This window comes from Molothrus ater, chromosome 3 (genome assembly GCF_012460135.2).
Source record: "Molothrus ater isolate BHLD 08-10-18 breed brown headed cowbird chromosome 3, BPBGC_Mater_1.1, whole genome shotgun sequence".
Taxonomy (NCBI): Eukaryota; Metazoa; Chordata; class Aves; order Passeriformes; family Icteridae; genus Molothrus; species Molothrus ater.
In genome coordinates this window covers 86,907,913-86,926,958 of record NC_050480.2, presented here as the reverse complement: position 1 = coordinate 86,926,958, position 19,046 = coordinate 86,907,913, and the positions used below count along the sequence as shown (strand labels likewise).

Genomic DNA, 19,046 nt, shown 5'->3' with positions numbered 1-19,046 from the left:
ACTATAAAGAGCTACCTAGCCATACTGCATGTTAAAGGTTATTTAGCAAATGTGCTATTTTAAAGGCTAGTTAATAGTGAAGTTTACTACTTACCAAGTTTTTTTATAAACTTTTAATCACTCCTAGATCTGAGTATCTTACAGGAAGAAAAAAGTCCTTCAGGTGAAATCTTGGCTCAGTTGAAATGAAAAACATTTTGTTGTGTGCTTCATCATGCCAGAATTTCATTCTTTTCTCCACATAATTAATGTAATTAAATCAATAAGGTAGTGTAATTTCTTTATAAAATCTGTAGCTCCAACAGAGTTGCTCTGCATGATCAGCAGACTCCTGTCTCCTTAAAGTTCTTATTTCCTTCATATGCCCAAGGGGGTCTTTAGGTAGCAAAAGGAGGTAAAGTCAGGGGCATGGAAATCTCATGGATTTATACTCATGACACCAATCTAGTAGTACTGGACTCATGTATGGGTTTCGGTTCTTGTATCACAGAGTTTTAAGGACATTTGTGTAACAATTAGATTAACAATTAGACACTGTCTAACAGAGAGGACTTTTCTGGGAAATACTGCCCTGGAAAATACTACTACTGATTCATATAAAAGGTGAGTTTGCAGGGGTTTCACTAGATCAGTTTAAATTCCTCTATGGATATTTTTTCCCCTATGTGTTTAACTGAAATGAACTTCAATGTCAATTTAAGTTAAAGCAGTATGCCATACCTATGTAGAAAAGACCTTGAATTAAAAATGGCACTCATTGGATGATACATTGGATGCCTGACAGAGATGCTCCATCTACTGAAGTAAATAAAATGATAAAGCATCAGAGAGTATAATTTAGTTGAAACAATCAGTAGAATCTGAAAGGGAGAAAAGTCCCAGGTTGATTGTGAGTATAAAGAACCAAAAACCTGGAGCAAGCATTTGGAGGAGTGGGGCTCCCATGATAAAGGCACAACAGGCTAAAGGACATATGAATATAAAAAAATGCTTAATATATTTCTTAGAAAAACATCAAATAATTTTATTATGTTTTTATTTTCTAATTTCTACTGTAGATATTTCCTTTAGACAAAAATTGAAATATTTTACAGAATTCCTAAGGCTCTACTTTATTGCATTAGAAAAACTAACAGAAAATGTAAAAAAAGCAGTGGAAAAAGAGGTGCAATGTGGAAAAGGAATTGGTAAAACTCTGACAGAGAAAGCAATTTTTTTCCCAAGCAAAGGTTTAGAAATGAAGTTCACTGGTGACTGGACTTTGAAGTGCCAGAGCCTCATTTTGCCCAAGCCAGACTGTGATCTTTACACTTACAAAGCTCTCAGCTAAAGGAAATAAGCAATTTGTTTGGGTAAGATCTATAAAATACAATAGATAAAACCTGTAATTTTTTGTAGATATAATCCAGAGAAATTATTTGCAATCTGCTTCTCTGGGAAAAAAAAAAGCAACAAAAAAACAGCTGTCTTTCCTTCAGAATAATCTAGTCTAAAAACATCAATTTCACAGGAAAATCAGTTACATAAGATGCAATGAAATGTTTTATTGTACATGAAGCTGAATGGCATTTAAATAGCATAGATATCTAGAATCACAATTTTAAAAACTAAAGGAGATGAAAGCTACTGCATCTCCAAAGTAATGAAATGCAGCAGTCTTTGTTAGACAACTCAGGAATTACATTCCTTGGATCTCTTACTATGACTTGTCTCAAGCTTTAATCTTTGGTTTTAATTTTACTGTCAAATATAGTATACAGAGCATGCATATTTTCTAAAAGCAGACACAAGTGGATGACATATTACAGATTAAAAATTTGTCATAAACTTTAACACTTTGCATTTTCAAAAGTACAAATTTCCTAGACTATAAAACATTAAATGCTTTACATTTGAATATGGAGACTTTAAATGCTTAATGCAAATATCCATTTTGGTAATTTACTAAGTTAAAAAAAAGTAGTTAAATCATAAAAATTACACTTAGTATTAAATCAGTCATTTAATAATATTAAAGAATTAAAATCCTTTTCTGTCCATTTCAGACAGACAAAGACAGGGAATGTTTTACTTACCGCATGACATTGAAAATAAGAGACTAAAAAGTTTTAACTTGATGCTGATTTTTTTATACAAATATAAATGCATAAGAGGTGTTGTCAAGGGAAGTGAAGGTTAGGGACAATCAACATGTTACACCATTTTCAACTGTTTATGATGTGGATAGCTACTCAGACCAGGAAACAGAGTGACCTTTTTTATTTGCCAAAAGTGCTGCACTGCTGTTTATGTTTTTGTCTTTTCCTCTTGTAACACCTTCTGACCCAACAGGCTTATAAACAACTTCTGTGTAATCTGTAACCGATCCCACGTTACTAATTTTTCTCCCATCATAATCCAAAACTAAGGAATTGCATATGACTACTGAGAGGAAAACAATTATTTAATTCCATTAATATTTTCAAACTTTCCTGTTCTGCAACAGGACAAAAGCTAATTCCTTTTAAAAACACTGAGGAAAACAGCAAAAGACTGCTGACATGAGGAAAAATGGCAGAGGCAAAACTATGGAAAGGCAATAGTTTTATGCTTACAGCAACCTCGTGAAGCAATTAGACTGTTGTTCTTATCTTGTCACATCTTTAGGAGATAGAGATAGCAGAATACAAAAATCACTGGACATAATGACTCCAAAGTGTTCAGACAACAGCTGAAAGTGATGCAAAGGGTCACTGCAAAGATGTGGAGACTGCACTTGCTTTGCTATAAAAACTGCCCTGGCTCTTCATCCTGATAACTCAGCCTGAGCCTTACCATTCCCAAAGTAGGTCTGAAAACACTTATATCCCAAATACCCTCTTACAGTGCTACAGCTGCTAGAACTGTAAGTACTGAAGCACTTCACAAGATACATCAAATGCTCCCTGTTCCAATTTGTTGTAACTTGAGAGGCTAATCTCTTTATTCTTTTTGGCATCTGTTTGAAGACTCCTGCTGCCTGCCTAATCTTGGTATCTATTTTTATTAGTTTTATGAAATGTTACATATCTTTCTTTTGAATATAAAACCTAGAATAGGTTGAAAGGTCAGAAGAGTTCTCTTCTAGTTATGGTGTTAAAAGAAAGACTTAGAGTTGATTGACGTGAATTTTTCTTGGTGTGGAAAAAATATACTCCCAAATTTATGTAAACTTCTAAAAATTGTTACTGGTAAGAAAAATCTATATGAGGTTTTTATGGTCATCTCTTCAATTTCTCATTATGGTTTTCAGTTCCTAGTGAGTTGCTTTTTCCTTTGGGAACTAATTTGCAGTCCCCAGCATTTATCTCAAAGTATCTAAAGCATTTATGAAAGCTAGTTGTCTTACCACTCACTTAAAAAATGGATACTACCTGTAACAGAAATATATTATGATAGACATTCACAGTCATTCACTATTTATATTTTAATCTCATTAGAACAAAATAAAGTGCTATTTAAAGGCATTGATTTTTTCGAAGTATTAATTCCAACTAAATTGAAGTTTAGTCAACAGGCATAAAGGAAATTGCACATAACATTCAGAAACATCAATTAACAACTACAATAGCAATATCAGACTGAACCCACAGCTCAAATAAATTAATACATGGCCTCCCACTGTACATAGTTAGAAACTACATATTTCAGAGAAAGGTGAAACAGTTCTATTGTCCATCTGGCTGCTTATACTGTTCTTTTAAGTGGGCTGAAACTTCAGAGTCAACAACTCTATCTACAACCAGTGATATTTGATCATTGTTAAATCAGCTTTTTAATTTGCATTGATGCTGAAAAAAAAGTATTTGCATCTGCTTTAGCCCATTCTTAGTATCCCTCTTTATAGCCCTCTGCAGAAATTAGTTTTCACATATACATTACACATCATGAGTTAGCCTTCTAAAACAGATTTATTCTCCTATAATACCTTATCTTCAGCCTTTCCTTTGAAGGGAATTTTTATTTTAACTAAATCAATTTATGATCACATTTTTATCATCACATTTTTACCAGTTATTAAATACAGATGTTAGTAAAGCCAAACAAAAAACAAACTTTGAGGTGTAAGGAATTGCATACATCAGTACAAATAGAAGTTTCAATTAAATTCCATTCACAATACATACTTTAAAAGGTATCCAATTTTTATCTGACTTATCCAACTTTTTTCCTTATTTTATCTTCCCTAAAAATCTCCAACTGAATGCCATGTGATTTTCTAATGTTGAGCAGAGTCTACTGCAAGCTTAAAGCACAGTATCTGCTTTGGATTTCCAATGTGCAACAGCCTGTTGAAACACTAATATATTTGATATTTCAGCTGTTACGATTTCTTTTCCTTTCAATGGTCTGATGCCTTTCAACAGTATATATGACACTGCTTGAACTGTAGGTACTCTGATCTATAGAAATATATAGATGTGAGTGTATAACATACGTACAATACACATACCCTAAACGAGTGAACGAAATAGAAAACTTAGTAAGGAGTACACTTTACTTCCCCAAGTGACACACATAACACTACCACAGCACAGAAGGAAACTGGCTTCACTGCAGTCATACTTTTTCAATGAATTTCCAGGATGTCTAACAGTTCAAAGAGCTCAAATCTCCTAACTGCTAATACTGATAAGACAGTCTCCTATAGAAGAGGATGAAAAAGACAGAGCTTTAGTGCCACCCAGTCATGATTTGGGGCAATTATAGACATATTGTAACAACCAGCAGTTAGGCAAGAAGTAAGACTACTAAGGGAACTGTTAAACAATGAAGGAAACATCCAAATTAATAATGAAATACTTGCCTAGTTTCTTTTTAAATTATTTATTTAATTACAGATGAAATATCAAAGTGGAAGAAGTCAGGTCCTGCCTGTACTACTATAAATGGGAAGCACAACTTCACTTATTGGATGAAAGATCTAGAATACAGATTAGAAGTTAATGTAATTCAATACTCAAACTAGAATTCAAAAATTTTCAAAGATGTGAAGTGATTCTGAAGAAGGCTCTGAACTTCAATATCTTGGCAGAAAGTGGTCAAAAAAAATTAAACTTCCAAATGAGAAAACATTAACTGAGAATTCTCCAAACAGGAATTCTTGTACAAGAAATTCAATATATTTCTTAAAGATAGTACTAACATGCAATTTAAAGAGATACTGACTTCAGTTTGGCTTTCATTGTACTGTCTTACACTAGCTTAGCTCTACTGACTTCACACATCTAGTTATAAGTTCTGTTAGTTTTCGAAAAGCAGAATTAGATGCAACAATTTGAAATCCTTTCTCAGGAAAAATTGTACTAGATACTTTCATATTCACAAAATTTTATTGTTAATTTATCCCCTACTTCTCCCAAATGTCACTCCAAAATTCCAATTAATTTCCAAAATACTTTTTTCCCATTAGCATCTCTGCAGTATATTGGCACATTCAGTAATACCTTTCACCTCTGCTGCTGAAGTGATTTAATCTGGGAGACTGATTGAATAAGTCACCTATAAACTTGAATTTTACTGTGCCAGGGATGCACTTATTGGGTATTTGAAAACTGAGTTCAGTGAACTGCTTATTACATGTCAGTCTTTTCAAATTTTTAGCAATAATCTGGTAAATTCAAAGGTGATTTATGAATATTTGGGAACATCTTATGGTTGTCGTTTTTTGTTCAAGCATAGATGTTCATTGCAGTCTGTATAATAACATGGCTTTAAGATACAACTTTCAGATAATATACTTAGATTTAACTTTGTGGTCAGACCATTTGAAAAGGCACTGAACAACAACTGTGATAATAAAAATATATTTCAGTTTGTTCATGGCCTGAACTTAACAGTACCTATGCTCTGAAAAGTCATGGGGAAATTTGAATAGATCTCTCACAAAAAAGATGGAGAAGTGAAAGGTATCATTTGTTAAGGTATTCTGTTAAGTGTGATATATACTGAGGAATCCCATTCATTTGTGGACAACCACAACTGATTTGTATGAAAGCTGTGAAAACTTGCATTTTTAAGTTCACTCATATTTTGCGCATGACTTGCGACTATATAGAAGGATGCAAATTACATGATTTCTGGTTTTGTTTTGCTGTGACTGCATGCACATAGGCTGTTATATGCTTCCCTTGGTAGGCCTATTGTGACATGGAAACTGGTGGAGGAGGTTGGACAGTTATTCAGAAACGAGAAGATGGCAGTGTGGACTTCCACCGGACATGGAAGGAGTATAAGATGGTAAACAGTGTTCTCTGAAGCCTTAATATCAGCTGTTATTATTATCTGAAATCTAATATGCTAAATTTATATTAATAGCATCCTTAGAATGTAAGCAACCTTAAAAAGTTCTCTTTGTCCTCAGATGCTCATTTTGAAAATGTCAGAATAGTGTAAGTTGTTTGCCTAAGCAGACTTGTAAGTGTGATGTTTGTTTTCAAAGAGAAACCTTACTTTTTTTTAATCAACTGTTCCATCATATGTCTACATTTTTTGAGTTGTTTATATTTGTGTTTCTAGTGGCAACAGTAGGAACTGCTCCAAATCTACTAAGTAATATTGATTCAGTGTTTCAGATTCCTGAGCACGTCCTTGCTGAAATCAACTTTTTGAAACATTACAGATCAATAATGCCCGTGGACACAGTAAAATTCTTAGTTGACAGACTGAAAACTATTAAACTTAAAAATTGTTAAAGTGATCTTTTCAAACTGAAATGAAAAAAACCCACCCAAACAAAACCATTTAAATATACAACTTGAATTACAGGGATTTGGTGATCCTGCTGGGGAGTACTGGCTGGGAAATGAGTTTGTTTCTCAACTGACTAATCAGAAGCGTTATGTTCTTAAAATACAACTGAAAGACTGGGAAGGAAATGAGGCATATTCATTGTATGACCACTTCTCTCTAGCAAGTGAAGAACAAAAATACAGGTAAGCAGAAAAATCAGATCTAATTAAAAAAATGTTCTGATAGTAATCTTTCTAAACTGTGTAGATGTATGGCCTTATTTCATACAAATCATGACTATTTTCCAGCTCACTCAGAAAGTAATGTTTTCTTCATTTTTCATCTCTTGCCTAAAAAAAAATTCTTTTTCTAGAGGAGAAAATGTGTATTTTACTAGTGCATCCTGAGTGAATATAACACACAAAACACAAAGATGACGAGATGGTATGGAACAAGACAGGATACATGTGCCAGTATAGTGGGTGACAGTGCACAGTCATTAGGACAATAGGAATCTGTCTGCAGTTACTATCAAATTCTGATTCCCTGCAATAAATATATTTCTGGAAGGTGGATGACTAAGATGAATTATACTGCAAGGATTTTCCTTGTCACTGGCTTTTAGGAACTGTCCTGTTGTCATAAAGAGCACACTGAAGTGAGGTGGCCTTATCCTTCCATGAGCCACTGGCTAAAATTCTCAATAACTCTCCTACCTGTGAAAATGGAGCAAATATGCATTTCACTCATCACCAGCTTGTCAATTTAAAGACCAAATTTTAATGGACCTATTATTTATGTTCTAATCCTGTAAAATGTAAAGGTTCACAATTTCTTCTAAATTCTTGGTTAAAATAAGAAAGAATACAAATTTAAAATAAATATTTACTATAAATATTATCATAGTATTATATACTTTAAATTGTACCATAGTATTACACATTTTGTAATACTGCCACAGCAGAAATATATGGGCATTTCATAGTTCATTCACCAGGCTCTCTGTAAATGCAATAAATAGTTTGATTTATTATAGAAGAAATTAAACACTTCACAGCACAACAGATGCTTTCCTACTACATGGTCCATGAAATGTTTCTTTGTAAGAATCTTGCAGATTCATGGAGCTTTGGGTGACTGGACAGAAAAATGGTCTACATTTAGATGATTTTCTCCAAGATCTCTAGCAACTATTTGTTGTAAATAAAGTCAACCTGACACCTGAGAGACCTGATGCTGTTATTTCAATTCAGGTCTTATATACAAACAAAGCAATTCAAAACTTTATTTCAATTCAGGTCTTATATACAAACAAAGCAATTCAAAACTATCAGCATCTGCCCCCCACAAAATGTTAGATCTTAATGCTTTGGTTGTATTTAGTTGTCCCAACTCCAAAGAAAATATTTTTTCATCTGGAAACAGTCAGAATCTACAGCAGAGATTTTTTTTAAAGTAATGCTTTAAAATACTTAGAAAGGCAACTTTTACCAAAAGGTGTGATTACCCTTGTCCATTTACATATTAAAAGATAATTACTGAAAACTAAGATGGTAAAAGCAATTTTATTACAATATGCAACCAATCAAGGAATTCATTATAAAATCGAGTGTTTTAAAGAATGTATTTAACATTATGAAAAAGAAAAAAAATCCAAAGAAAGTATTCAGTTAAGAACATCTTCTGTGCCCCATTCCTGGCAATGTTCAAGGCCAGGCTGAATGGGGCTTTGAGCAACCTGATCTAGTGGAAGGTGTCCCTGCCCATGGCAAAGGGATCTAGATAATCTTTAAGGTCCTTTCCAACTCAAACAATTCTTTGATTCTGTGATCTATTACATTAAATGATTAATAGATCCATTACATAAAAAGATTAATACATTCTGAATGCTGGAAAGATTATGACTTGGGCTGTAAAACTGAAATTTCTTCATATTAAACCAAGATCAGAATGGACTTTGTTTGAATCAGACTTCCTGATCTCAAAGCTATGAAGTCAAACCAGGTTGCTCAGAGTTTTTCATTTGGGTCTTGATAACCTCCCAAGGTTACAACCTACTTGTCTTTCCTCATGGTAGAAAGATTTTCTGATATGCAGTCAGAACATCTCATTCCAATTTCCATCCATTGGCTCTCATATTTTGTTATACTAAACTGTACCTTTAACGATTTATTGTTAATCACAAATAAATAATACTATGCTTATAATAGACTTCAGATGATATTTGAAGACCCAGCCTAGGCTCATACCTTATACTTGTAACCTTTAATATAATTTGTTAGAAATTGGCTTACATAATTTTGAACTCATCTTAAGAAAAAACAGTAATTTTTTGAAGATATTTTAAAGAAAATCTGATGAAAATCTTAATGAACTGATCTTATGAAACTTAAATGAATAAAAACTAATTAATTATATTTTAAAATAGGGAATATAAAATGGGTTAAAATAATCTGTTCAACTACCAAAGACAATTTCTGTCATAAGCAGAGAATTATATGCAAGATGAAGACTGATTGGGGGACAAGTTAATTCTCCTCAGACAATAAGATTTCCTCTTTAAACAAACAGAATACCTCTGACAAACATGAGCTATTTGATTCAGAAATGCAATCACCCAAAAGATATTGTGGGAGCAGAGGGTTCAAGTCCTTCCAATTCAAGGTAACACAGGAATAGCTGTGTAATTGTCCTGCCCGGTTCAGTGCCCTGTGTCTCTCCTCACTGAGACTGCATTGGCACCCATGCAAGCAGAACCCAACAGCAGCAGCCTCACTGAAAGCTTACCTTGCCAGGTAATTGAACCAAACTGAAATACTTGCAAAGAGCTAACGCTAAAATTTATGAATGATGTGAAAAGGATAAGTAACTAGGACAATGGAAAGGGAAATATTGAGAAACTTCTAAAATATCATTTACTAGCTCAGAATTAATACTCCTAGTAAGGCTGTCATCTCATATATGCGGGGTTGTAACGCTAATTTGCTGTGTTGTACTATCAGCAGAATAGGAATCAAAAAAGTTTTGGCTTAAACTGTAATAAAATTTTGTAATAAAAATTATTGCATGTACTGTTGCATTGAAGTACAAAAATTGAAGCACTTTCAGTATGAATTAATACATAATCTGCATGAAAAATCCTAGAAGTTACTACCTACCTGCTCTCTTTTTCTTCTAATATGACATGAACAAACATGTTCATTAGAATATTGTGCTGACTGTTTCTGTTCATTTGAAAACATTGTACTGACAAACAGCTTACAGCAGCACATTGGCCAGAAGAGAATTAAACAATTTGAACAGGATATTTATTGCAAATTATTCCATCATTATTTTGCAGACATCTTCCATCAACTTCCACGTAATAATTGTTTTTCCACTTTTCACTTCTACAGGATTTACCTTAAAGGACTTACTGGGACAGCGGGCAAAATAAGTAGTATAAGCCAGCCAGGAAATGATTTTAGCACAAAGGATGCAGACAATGACAAATGTATTTGCAAATGTTCACAAATGCTAACAGGAGGTACGAATGTTTTTATGTTTCTCAGTCTTCCTATTTTTATTGGCACTGAAATTGTCTATGGGATAAATAATTTTGACTTAGTAAATTTTGATTATTAAAAAAGTTCAAAACTCACAGAGAGAAATACTAGTATGGTGACTCTAGATGAAGTATTTTACCATTTGATGAAAGTTAGTTAAAATAAAACCAGAGCAGTGAAAACTGGAGGGAAAATAAGTCCCTGAAGTTGGGGTACAAGAAAGTATTTAATTGTGGAATTAATCAGAGACACAGTAGATTCCTCTTCCAAGGAATGAGGTACATTCAGAGATCAAAATACAACTCCCTGCAAAAAACCTCTTTCAGAGATTCAGCCGTCAGTGAAATGGCTCCTGATTTTTCAGGCATAAGCCCTTTCCCTAACTACCCAAGATGTAAAACTCCCAAGAGCTGCTGTGTGCTGCAAGTGCCACAGAAGGGTACAAGAATTTAATTCCTTAGTCAATATAGTTATGAAGTGGTAAAGATACACCACAGATATATCTACATTTTTCTAATGATTGTTCACTAGTTATATTTGAGTTCTAGGTGGTATTTTTATCTTCAACTACACAAGTAATTCTATATAATGTGTTCATCTAGAATTCCACATTCTGAAATGTAAACAAGTGCTTTGTAAATTTGGCTTCTCATCGTGTTATCTCTTAAGCAATTGTTCATTTCCCTATAGCACAAGCTCCAAGAAAAAAAGACAGCTTCAGTTTATCCAAAAGGATAGTTGGAATACTGCCCTGCAAAACAGAACACACACACTATCGCCACCATAACAGAAATATAAAAATATTATTTTATTAATAAAAATAATTTTTTTCTTATGACCCACTAAGAAGTCAGGACTAACGGATACAAAGTACATTTGGGCTGTTTTCTTCTCCTTTTCCTTCTTATGATGTTTCAGGAGGTTTTGAACAAAACAGCGCAGAGAACTGAATAATTCCTCTAGAAAGAATTAAGAATTTCACTCATTAAATCTGTGAAAAACAGGAGTTTACCAAAGAGTAGATAAAACGAAAAGCAACTCAGTATCATTATAATTCAAGTTGTGTTCTGCCCTCAGACTGTCAGAAATGTTTATGTTGATAATAACTTGATTGAACACTTTCCCTTCTCAATTTTCAAATACAATGTACTGTTAAAGATTCAAGAATATGGAGTTGATACACAAATACATTTCTTTCCTCAAGTTTGGGGCAAGTATTTTACATCGAGACTTCCAAATCATAAGAACAAAAAACCTGGGTTTTGATTCCTTTCTCATTTCCAGACAAAAAGTGACCTTAAATACTATTTTGAGAATTACTTCTGCTGATATTTGTCTTCTGTCTTGCAGGATGGTGGTTTGACGCATGTGGTCCTTCTAACCTCAATGGAATGTATTATCCATTACGACAGAACAACAACAAGTTTAATGGGATCAAGTGGTACTACTGGAAGGGCTCGGGATACTCTCTCAAAGCTACGACGATGATGATTCGACCAGCAGATTTCTAAATGCTTTGTCATTATGTGAATTATGTATTGTATAGTCTTCAAAGACTTATTTTACCAAGCAACTTGTCTCATTTTTTCAAGCCCAGAAACATGCACTAGTGTTCTGAAGGGGTCAGTACAGTACAGTTCCTGAATTGCAATTGTCTTGATCAGCTAAAGCTCATATTATTCAACCAGACACAATGTCTAAACCATCGACCTGATATAACAGTGATTTGGCCAAATGACTCAATAAAAAGAACATCCAAGAAACCGTCAGACAACTTCAAGGACTCTGTTTTACTGATCATTTATGTTATGTATGTGTTAGTAAATAACTGGAACTGTGAAAAAAACCCTAAAATAGTTTTAGGAATATGCATTTTGCCTCACCACTGAACTTTAAACATTAATATAAAACACTTAGCTAGTTCTAGCTTAGTTCTAGCTAGATCTAGAACTATTTATCATTCTGTGTCATGTGTGCCCTATATGTACATAAAAAAAATCTTTTCTGTAATTAGCTCAATACTATAGTTAGGGAATATATTCTTTTCCCCCATAGTCTCCTAAACAACTTTTTACTCTTATTTGAGGATTTTTTCCAGTAGCCTGTATGACTATGTTTAACAGAGGACAAACAGCATTTAAATAGTGTGCATTTATTCTTGGGAAATACCATTTACAAAAGTCATAATTTTTTCAGTCTGTTTCAGTCACTGTCTTTAAATTATAGAAAATCCCTATGAATTACAATACAGCATGTGTTCCTGTACATTTTTATGAAGATTGCACTTTTTTTTCCTTCCCTTGTCATTTACCTGTAAAATAACTGACCAGTATATTTTGTAAACTGAGACAACGGCATTAACACCAGATGTCTAGTTGTCTGTGACAATCATGTATCACCTGGTGATGTAATATAACTATATGTTTTGTAAAAATTACCTGACTGAAAAACATATGCATGTTCTTTGATACAATTAAATTTATGCTTATGACTTAAGATACAAATTACTACATTTTAAGAACAGGAAGAAAAATAATCTGAAAATTATCTATGGGTTTTTTTCAGTAAGGTTAGGACTTCTCCCTAAAAATTCTCTGTAGGTAGCCCCTCAATGTACACCACAATGTGAATAAATTACTCTACTGGGTGATCTTTCCTTTTTTTTTCTTTTTTCCCCCTTCATTTTATTACTATATGCTTTAAAATTGCAAATCAGATTGAGAAGATATTTCTTCATACATCACAATAATTTAGTGGAGGTTTTTCTCCAAATTGTTTAGTTTTTAATTCATGCTTATTCTTTGCCTAATATTTTTGTAAAACCTTGATTTCAGCAGATGACTGAATTAGTTACAATGCAAGAACTTAACCCAAAACAAAACAAAAACCCCAGACATATTTCCGGAAGCTAACTTAACAAAAGGTGTTGTAAGGGCAAGAAGGCTTGTGAAAGGTCTAGAAAAAATATTGTACAAGGAAGGGTGAGGGATCTGGGGTTGTTTAGATGGAGAAGAGGAGGCTCAGGGGGGACCTCATCACTCCCTACAATCACCTGAAAGGAGGTTGTAGTGAGGTGGGGTCTGATCTCTCTTGTACACTGCTGGCAGTGACAGGCCCAGAAGAAACGGCCTTAAGATGAGTCAGGGCAGATTCAGATTAGATATTAGAAAAAAAAAATTCAGTGTTACAGTGGTCAGGCATTGGAACAGGTTGCCCAGAGAGGTTGTGGAGTCACTATCCCTAGAGGTGTTCAAGAGGCATTTGGTTCTGGTGGATGATGCTGTTTACAGGTTACAGTGGAAGTGCTGGGTGGACAGTTGGACTGGATGACCTGATGCAGGTGTCTGCCAACCTGATGATTCTATGCTTCTATCTTGAAAATAGCAAATGGTTTTGATAAAGATTGAAGAAATCTCTCCATTTTAAACTGACAACATTAAAGCTGTTATCAGAGTACCCCACCACTCACACTACCACCATTCTTCTTCACTGAAAATGTGTCATCATTACTAAGTGTAGCAGAGACAAAAACATTTCTAATATTACTTCATGATCTGATTTTATATAAACCTAAAGAATGTAAATTAATAGTCACTGTCTGAAGAGTTCCATAAAATAATCTTTATGTATTTGAAATTACTGTTTAGTATTTTATTATTTTTCATAATAAAAACTTGTAAGGATATACACATCTCAAACTAAAAAAAGTACTTCCCAAAATTGCTTTCACAAATTTTCAAGAAATGTCTTAGAGAGAAGTCTAGAAGTGTCTTTACACTAGTAGAGGGGCCACACACACCAACAAGCACATAGCATACCAAGAGAAGCCTCAAGAGCTGTTGTTTTTCAGCCTGGAGCAGAGAAAGGGAAGGGAAGACCTTAATGGTGCCTGATTGAGGATATAGGGAGGACAAAGCCAGACCCTTCTTGGAGGTTCTCTGCTATGAGACAAGAGACAGGGACAACAAGCAGTAAATATAATTTGGAATTGTGGAAAGTGAATTTTCCTTTTCATTTATTAGCAGAAAGGTAGATTGGACAAGTCCCTTGGAGCAAAGTGTTGAACTAGACAACCTTCAGAAGTCCCTGCTAATCTAAAATACTTTATGATTCTATGAAATTTAATAGAAATGCTGAGTCTACTTACTGCATTTCCTGTGTTGGTAACTTTAATCAGACAACTAAAGAAAATACTCCCAATATTTGAGATAGTAAGAATATCCACACCAATAATAAAAGGAAAGAGAAAAAAAGCCAACAAAACAGACAAACAAAAATCCTCAAAATGTTCGTAAAAACCATGATGGTATCTGAATGCTCAGTCTGGCAAAGAAAAGCAGCGTCAACTTCTGGTTGACAATAACTTTCTTTATTTTAGTAAGGAAAACCCTGTAAGACTACAATAATTTAATATTGCATGGCTAGTTTTGATTTGTTGAAAAAAAGTTTATAGAATTTGAGGATGATAACTATTCTAAAATGTTAGGGGGAATATGTCTTTAAATGACATTTCATCTAAAGAATACTGCATGGCTTGAGCACCAAAGACCAAAGTGAAGCAACAGGAGGAGATGTAGAAGGAAGGCAATAATAGGAAGCAGAATGTTGCAAAAACTACTTTTGACTTGGTACAAACAAGTAAAAACATAACAGCAAGGTAACCCCTACTTTTAATTCCTTCCTGTAATCAAATAAACAGTATGTGAAACTAGAATGTACTTCCATTTTCTCTAAGTACTTTGTAGGAAGCAGGAAAGAAAAAAGAAAAAAAAAAGACAAATAAAACCGCATGAATAAATTTATGCTCAAATAATAATCGCAGCTGCAAAAAAAAATTAAGGTATCTGTTACAGTAAGAAATTAGAGTGACTAAACAAGGAATGGTTGTGGAAATATTGCGTTGGACTTCAACTTTGTTCCTTTGCAAGAAAGCACATTGCAAAAAGAAGTGATTCAGGTTCTTAGTACAACCCTAACCTCCCTTAATTTTACATTCTCACCATCTCTCAAATTCTCCTTACTTTGGCTTCAGGAAAAAAACGTCTAAAGGGAATCTCAAAAAAAACCCCACGAGGAATCACCTCTAAAGAATGCTATGTACATTGTTACTGATAGCATACTTTGTTATTAATCAAGGTAGTCTGAAAAGAAACAGAAAACTCAAAGCAACCTAGGAACGAAATTCAGTGTAGATTTTTTCATAGAAATACAGAAAAGGGGAAAAAAGAGAACATGCTTCTTATTTATTTTTCACCTTAAGATTTACCATTCTTACTGTATTTGCTATATAAAACAATCTACTTTCTCCTTTTATAAGAGGTGTCAACTTATAATTGATAATTAATTTCTTTAAGGGTTATTTGAGATGAACAGCTACATTTTCCCTAAACTTTGAGAACATACAACTTACAATCATGAAATAAATAATACATATAATAAATAATACATATTAATGTTGGATATGTAAATTTACATTAGTTATAGATTTAGAAAGAATGCTAAATAGAAGTTCTTAACAGTTAATAAAATGGCAGCAAAAATAATTTTCATACCCCAATAACTATACTTTCTTTAAAGCTGGTATGAAACTTTGAGAAACAAATTGCCGACACTAATTTAGTGGAGGGAAAATTATTGGAATGATTGACTAGTGACCAGCTAGACTTCTACTTGTTTTAAAACCAAAATAAAATTCCTGTTTCATCAATTACAACACATGAAGTGCACTGAGGTCTACACAGATACATCATGCCCCCACATACCCACTTGTGCACTAGTTCCCAATTCAGTACTTGAGAATGATTATTAGAGGCAGGAAAAATGCTTCATTTTTTCCTACTTAGCAGTTCTAGAAGACCACAGTAATTTTCCATTGCCCAAGTAATTTCTGGGCCAAAAAAACTGAGTCCCTGACCTGCAAATCTTTCCATTTGGCAATAACATGCCTCTCCAGTTTGCACACAGGTACAAATAGAAATAAAATTAAATTACATTTATATTTCAGTAAGATGCTGGTTTATTCAGGTGTTAATTGGTGAATCAACATTTTGCATTTTCCACATGTACCAAAGTTTTTGCACACACTTCAAAAAGTATTGGATGAAGAGGGAAATAACTCCTTACAGTATCTGCTTTAAAAAAAATATTTTTCTAGTAGGCTTCCTTATTCACTAAACCTATTTAGAGGGCAAATCATTTTCCAGATAAACAAAAGAAGGTTCACAAGCTTAAAGGATCATTAAACTTACAGGAGCTGCAGGGAAGCTGGATGAAAGCTCATATGGTTCCTCTGAGATCCAATGGCCTAATTCCAAAGACCACAGAACCTAAAATAAAATAAGTGGTAAGTAGAATCTTAAAATTTCTAAAATCACCTTTTTGAATGTGTAATTAGAGGTGATAGCGCTGTTACAATACCTGGTTTTCTATTTCATTTACCCAAACCAAATCATTGGGTGAAAAATCAATAAATAAGAAAGAAACAATTTTTACAACTAAAACAACCCATTGAAATATCAGTCATACTTCTATGCCCAGCTATATTACATTTTAAAATATTGTGAGGATATTCAAAAAGTCAACTATTTTTTAATCACAATACATAGAGCAAAAAATTTGAAAAGGGAAGTCATAATATATCAGTTCTGTTCTCTCAGTTCAGTAATCATTGAATTTCATGAGGTTCCTGTTGGCTCATTTCTCCAGCTTGTCAAAGTCCATCTGAACATGAACATCCATCTGGTGTATTAAACACTCCTCACAGTTTTCCAACATCTGCAAACTTGCTGAGGGTGCATTCTTCCCTATCATCCAGATCATAAATGAAGATGTCAAACAATACTGGACCCCTACTACTACAAGGATTATGCAACTATTGCAAAGAATCCACATCACATATATAAATCATCCTGCAAAGAAGAATAACTCAGTTTCTTGCTCTGTGGTAACCTCCTTTGTCAGTGTCACACTCTAGAGCACCAAAGAAGACTGCAGAACACTGACACTCCAGAAAACACATAATCATTTGTGTGCATCATTTGTGAGCTCTGAAACACTGGACCAATATGATCTTTGGAGACTAGTAATCCTTAAAACTGTATGCCACTTGCAGAATTCTGTTCCCATCAGGACCAGCACCAAATGTTTAACAGAAAAAACCTACTTTAAATGGTTGTATTTCCAATTTCTGATATTTTTAATTTTTTTTTGGTAAAACTTTCCCTGAACTACTCCATGCAGCATTTTTTACGGTTTGATTTTCTAAACATTCTTCAGAACAATTTATCATAACTTCCAATTGGTAGACTATAATATTAAAAGCTCCATGGGAGAGTATTGAAATTCCATCCCTTAATTGGTAAAAGCATTGTCTTAATGGGAAAATGGAAAAAGAGAAAGTTCCTATGCCCTTGAGTCATATTACAGGACATTCTACTCCTAATTTGTAGGCAGCCTAAATTCTGAAGGCCATTCTGATGTAAGATGAAATTCTTTTTTTCATTGATTTTGCAAGTGGTGAGCCATGAAGCTTCTCACAGAAGTAAATCACTGGTATCTTCTTTGCCAAGTTTGCCCACTGTCACTCAATTCAACAACTTTTCCCATTTACAGGTATTTGAGCTTCACAATGTCTCTTCTGTTGTTGCCATCTGGCACCCCTTAAGTTCAAAAAAAGCACTGTTACCAACCAGTGAGACATTCTGTTGCTCCTAGAGCAAGTGAAGTTAATTGAACAAGAAGCAGACATATACCCCCTAAACAGGATATATGGAATTTATCAGAAAGTAAATCCCTGTTTTAGGATAATTATGCCTGTCTCATATCTTCCCTAAATAGCTCTCTGGCCATTTCAAATAAATTAAGTCATTAGCACAGCCATGCACTATTAAACAGTTGTCATTATTCATCTTAGAACAAGCTCAATTTCATCAGTGTTTGAAATTATCCCCATGCTTGATTCACAATGACTGGAATACTCTGCCATACAAATGCACATATTATTAGCTTAAATTTAAATTATAAATTGTTCCAAATTAAAATTTGTGAATGAGTCTATGAAATATTCCCTGCAGATAAAAACTGGCATTATATATATTAAGCACGGTAAAGTTATCCTTTACAATGTTACAGCTCACTAATGGAAAATTCTAAGCTGAACAAATTGATCATAAACTAGCAATATAAACCTTATAAAATGGCCCAATTGCTTGTAAGAAAATAAGTTTCTGTAAAGGGCTCTTTTGCCCCAAATCTATTGCTACAAAGCAGTAAATTTCAAATTCAGTTTTCATAACAAAATTATTTTCTAAATAAGTTCTACAGTTTTCAGTCCAAAGTATCTTATGCCTGATGACTTCCAGGGAAACCAACAACATCGAATGTGAACTTCTACAAAAGCTGTTTCCTTGTTTGATGTGACAAGTGATGTCTGACTTGTGAGGAGATGTGTCCAATTTTGCAGGCTATTGGAAAAGATTTTCTTTGCTGACAATAGAAAGCAGCATATCCTTAGACTTACTGCTAAACTTGATTACAAAACATTCAAAGAATACTATGTTTACTTTTAGAAAAAGCACAATCAAATATTTGAAAATGCAACAGCTGTGCAAAAAGAGAAAATAATTTCTACAGCCATTATATCATACCAAACATAAAAATAAGAGTTAAGCGCATTAATAAATCAATGACCTTTAAAAAATATTCAAAACCTAATAATGCATTGCAGTGTTCAGCTAAGAAAAGTATTGTAAC

General features: G+C 33.7%; 2 protein-coding genes across 3 annotated transcripts in view; one reads left to right on the top strand and one right to left on the bottom strand.

The window, feature by feature from the left end:
• ANGPT2 (angiopoietin 2) overlaps window positions 1-13,931 on the top strand; it is a 42,554-nt gene extending 28,623 nt beyond the window's left edge. For both annotated transcript variants that reach the window (XM_036379717.2, XM_036379716.2), the window contains 4 exons: window positions 6,157-6,258; window positions 6,787-6,953; window positions 10,146-10,276; window positions 11,646-13,931. In XM_036379717.2, coding sequence (XP_036235610.1) covers window positions 6,157-6,258; window positions 6,787-6,953; window positions 10,146-10,276; window positions 11,646-11,806 — 561 coding nt within the window. In that variant the 3' untranslated portion in view covers window positions 11,807-13,931. The remainder of the gene's footprint in view (window positions 1-6,156; window positions 6,259-6,786; window positions 6,954-10,145; window positions 10,277-11,645) is intronic.
• MCPH1 (microcephalin 1) overlaps window positions 1-19,046 on the bottom strand; it is a 129,606-nt gene that overhangs the window by 63,586 nt on the left and 46,974 nt on the right. The window contains exon 12 of the mRNA XM_036379714.2: window positions 16,544-16,621. Within this exon, the coding sequence (XP_036235607.1) occupies window positions 16,544-16,621 (78 nt within the window). The remainder of the gene's footprint in view (window positions 1-16,543; window positions 16,622-19,046) is intronic.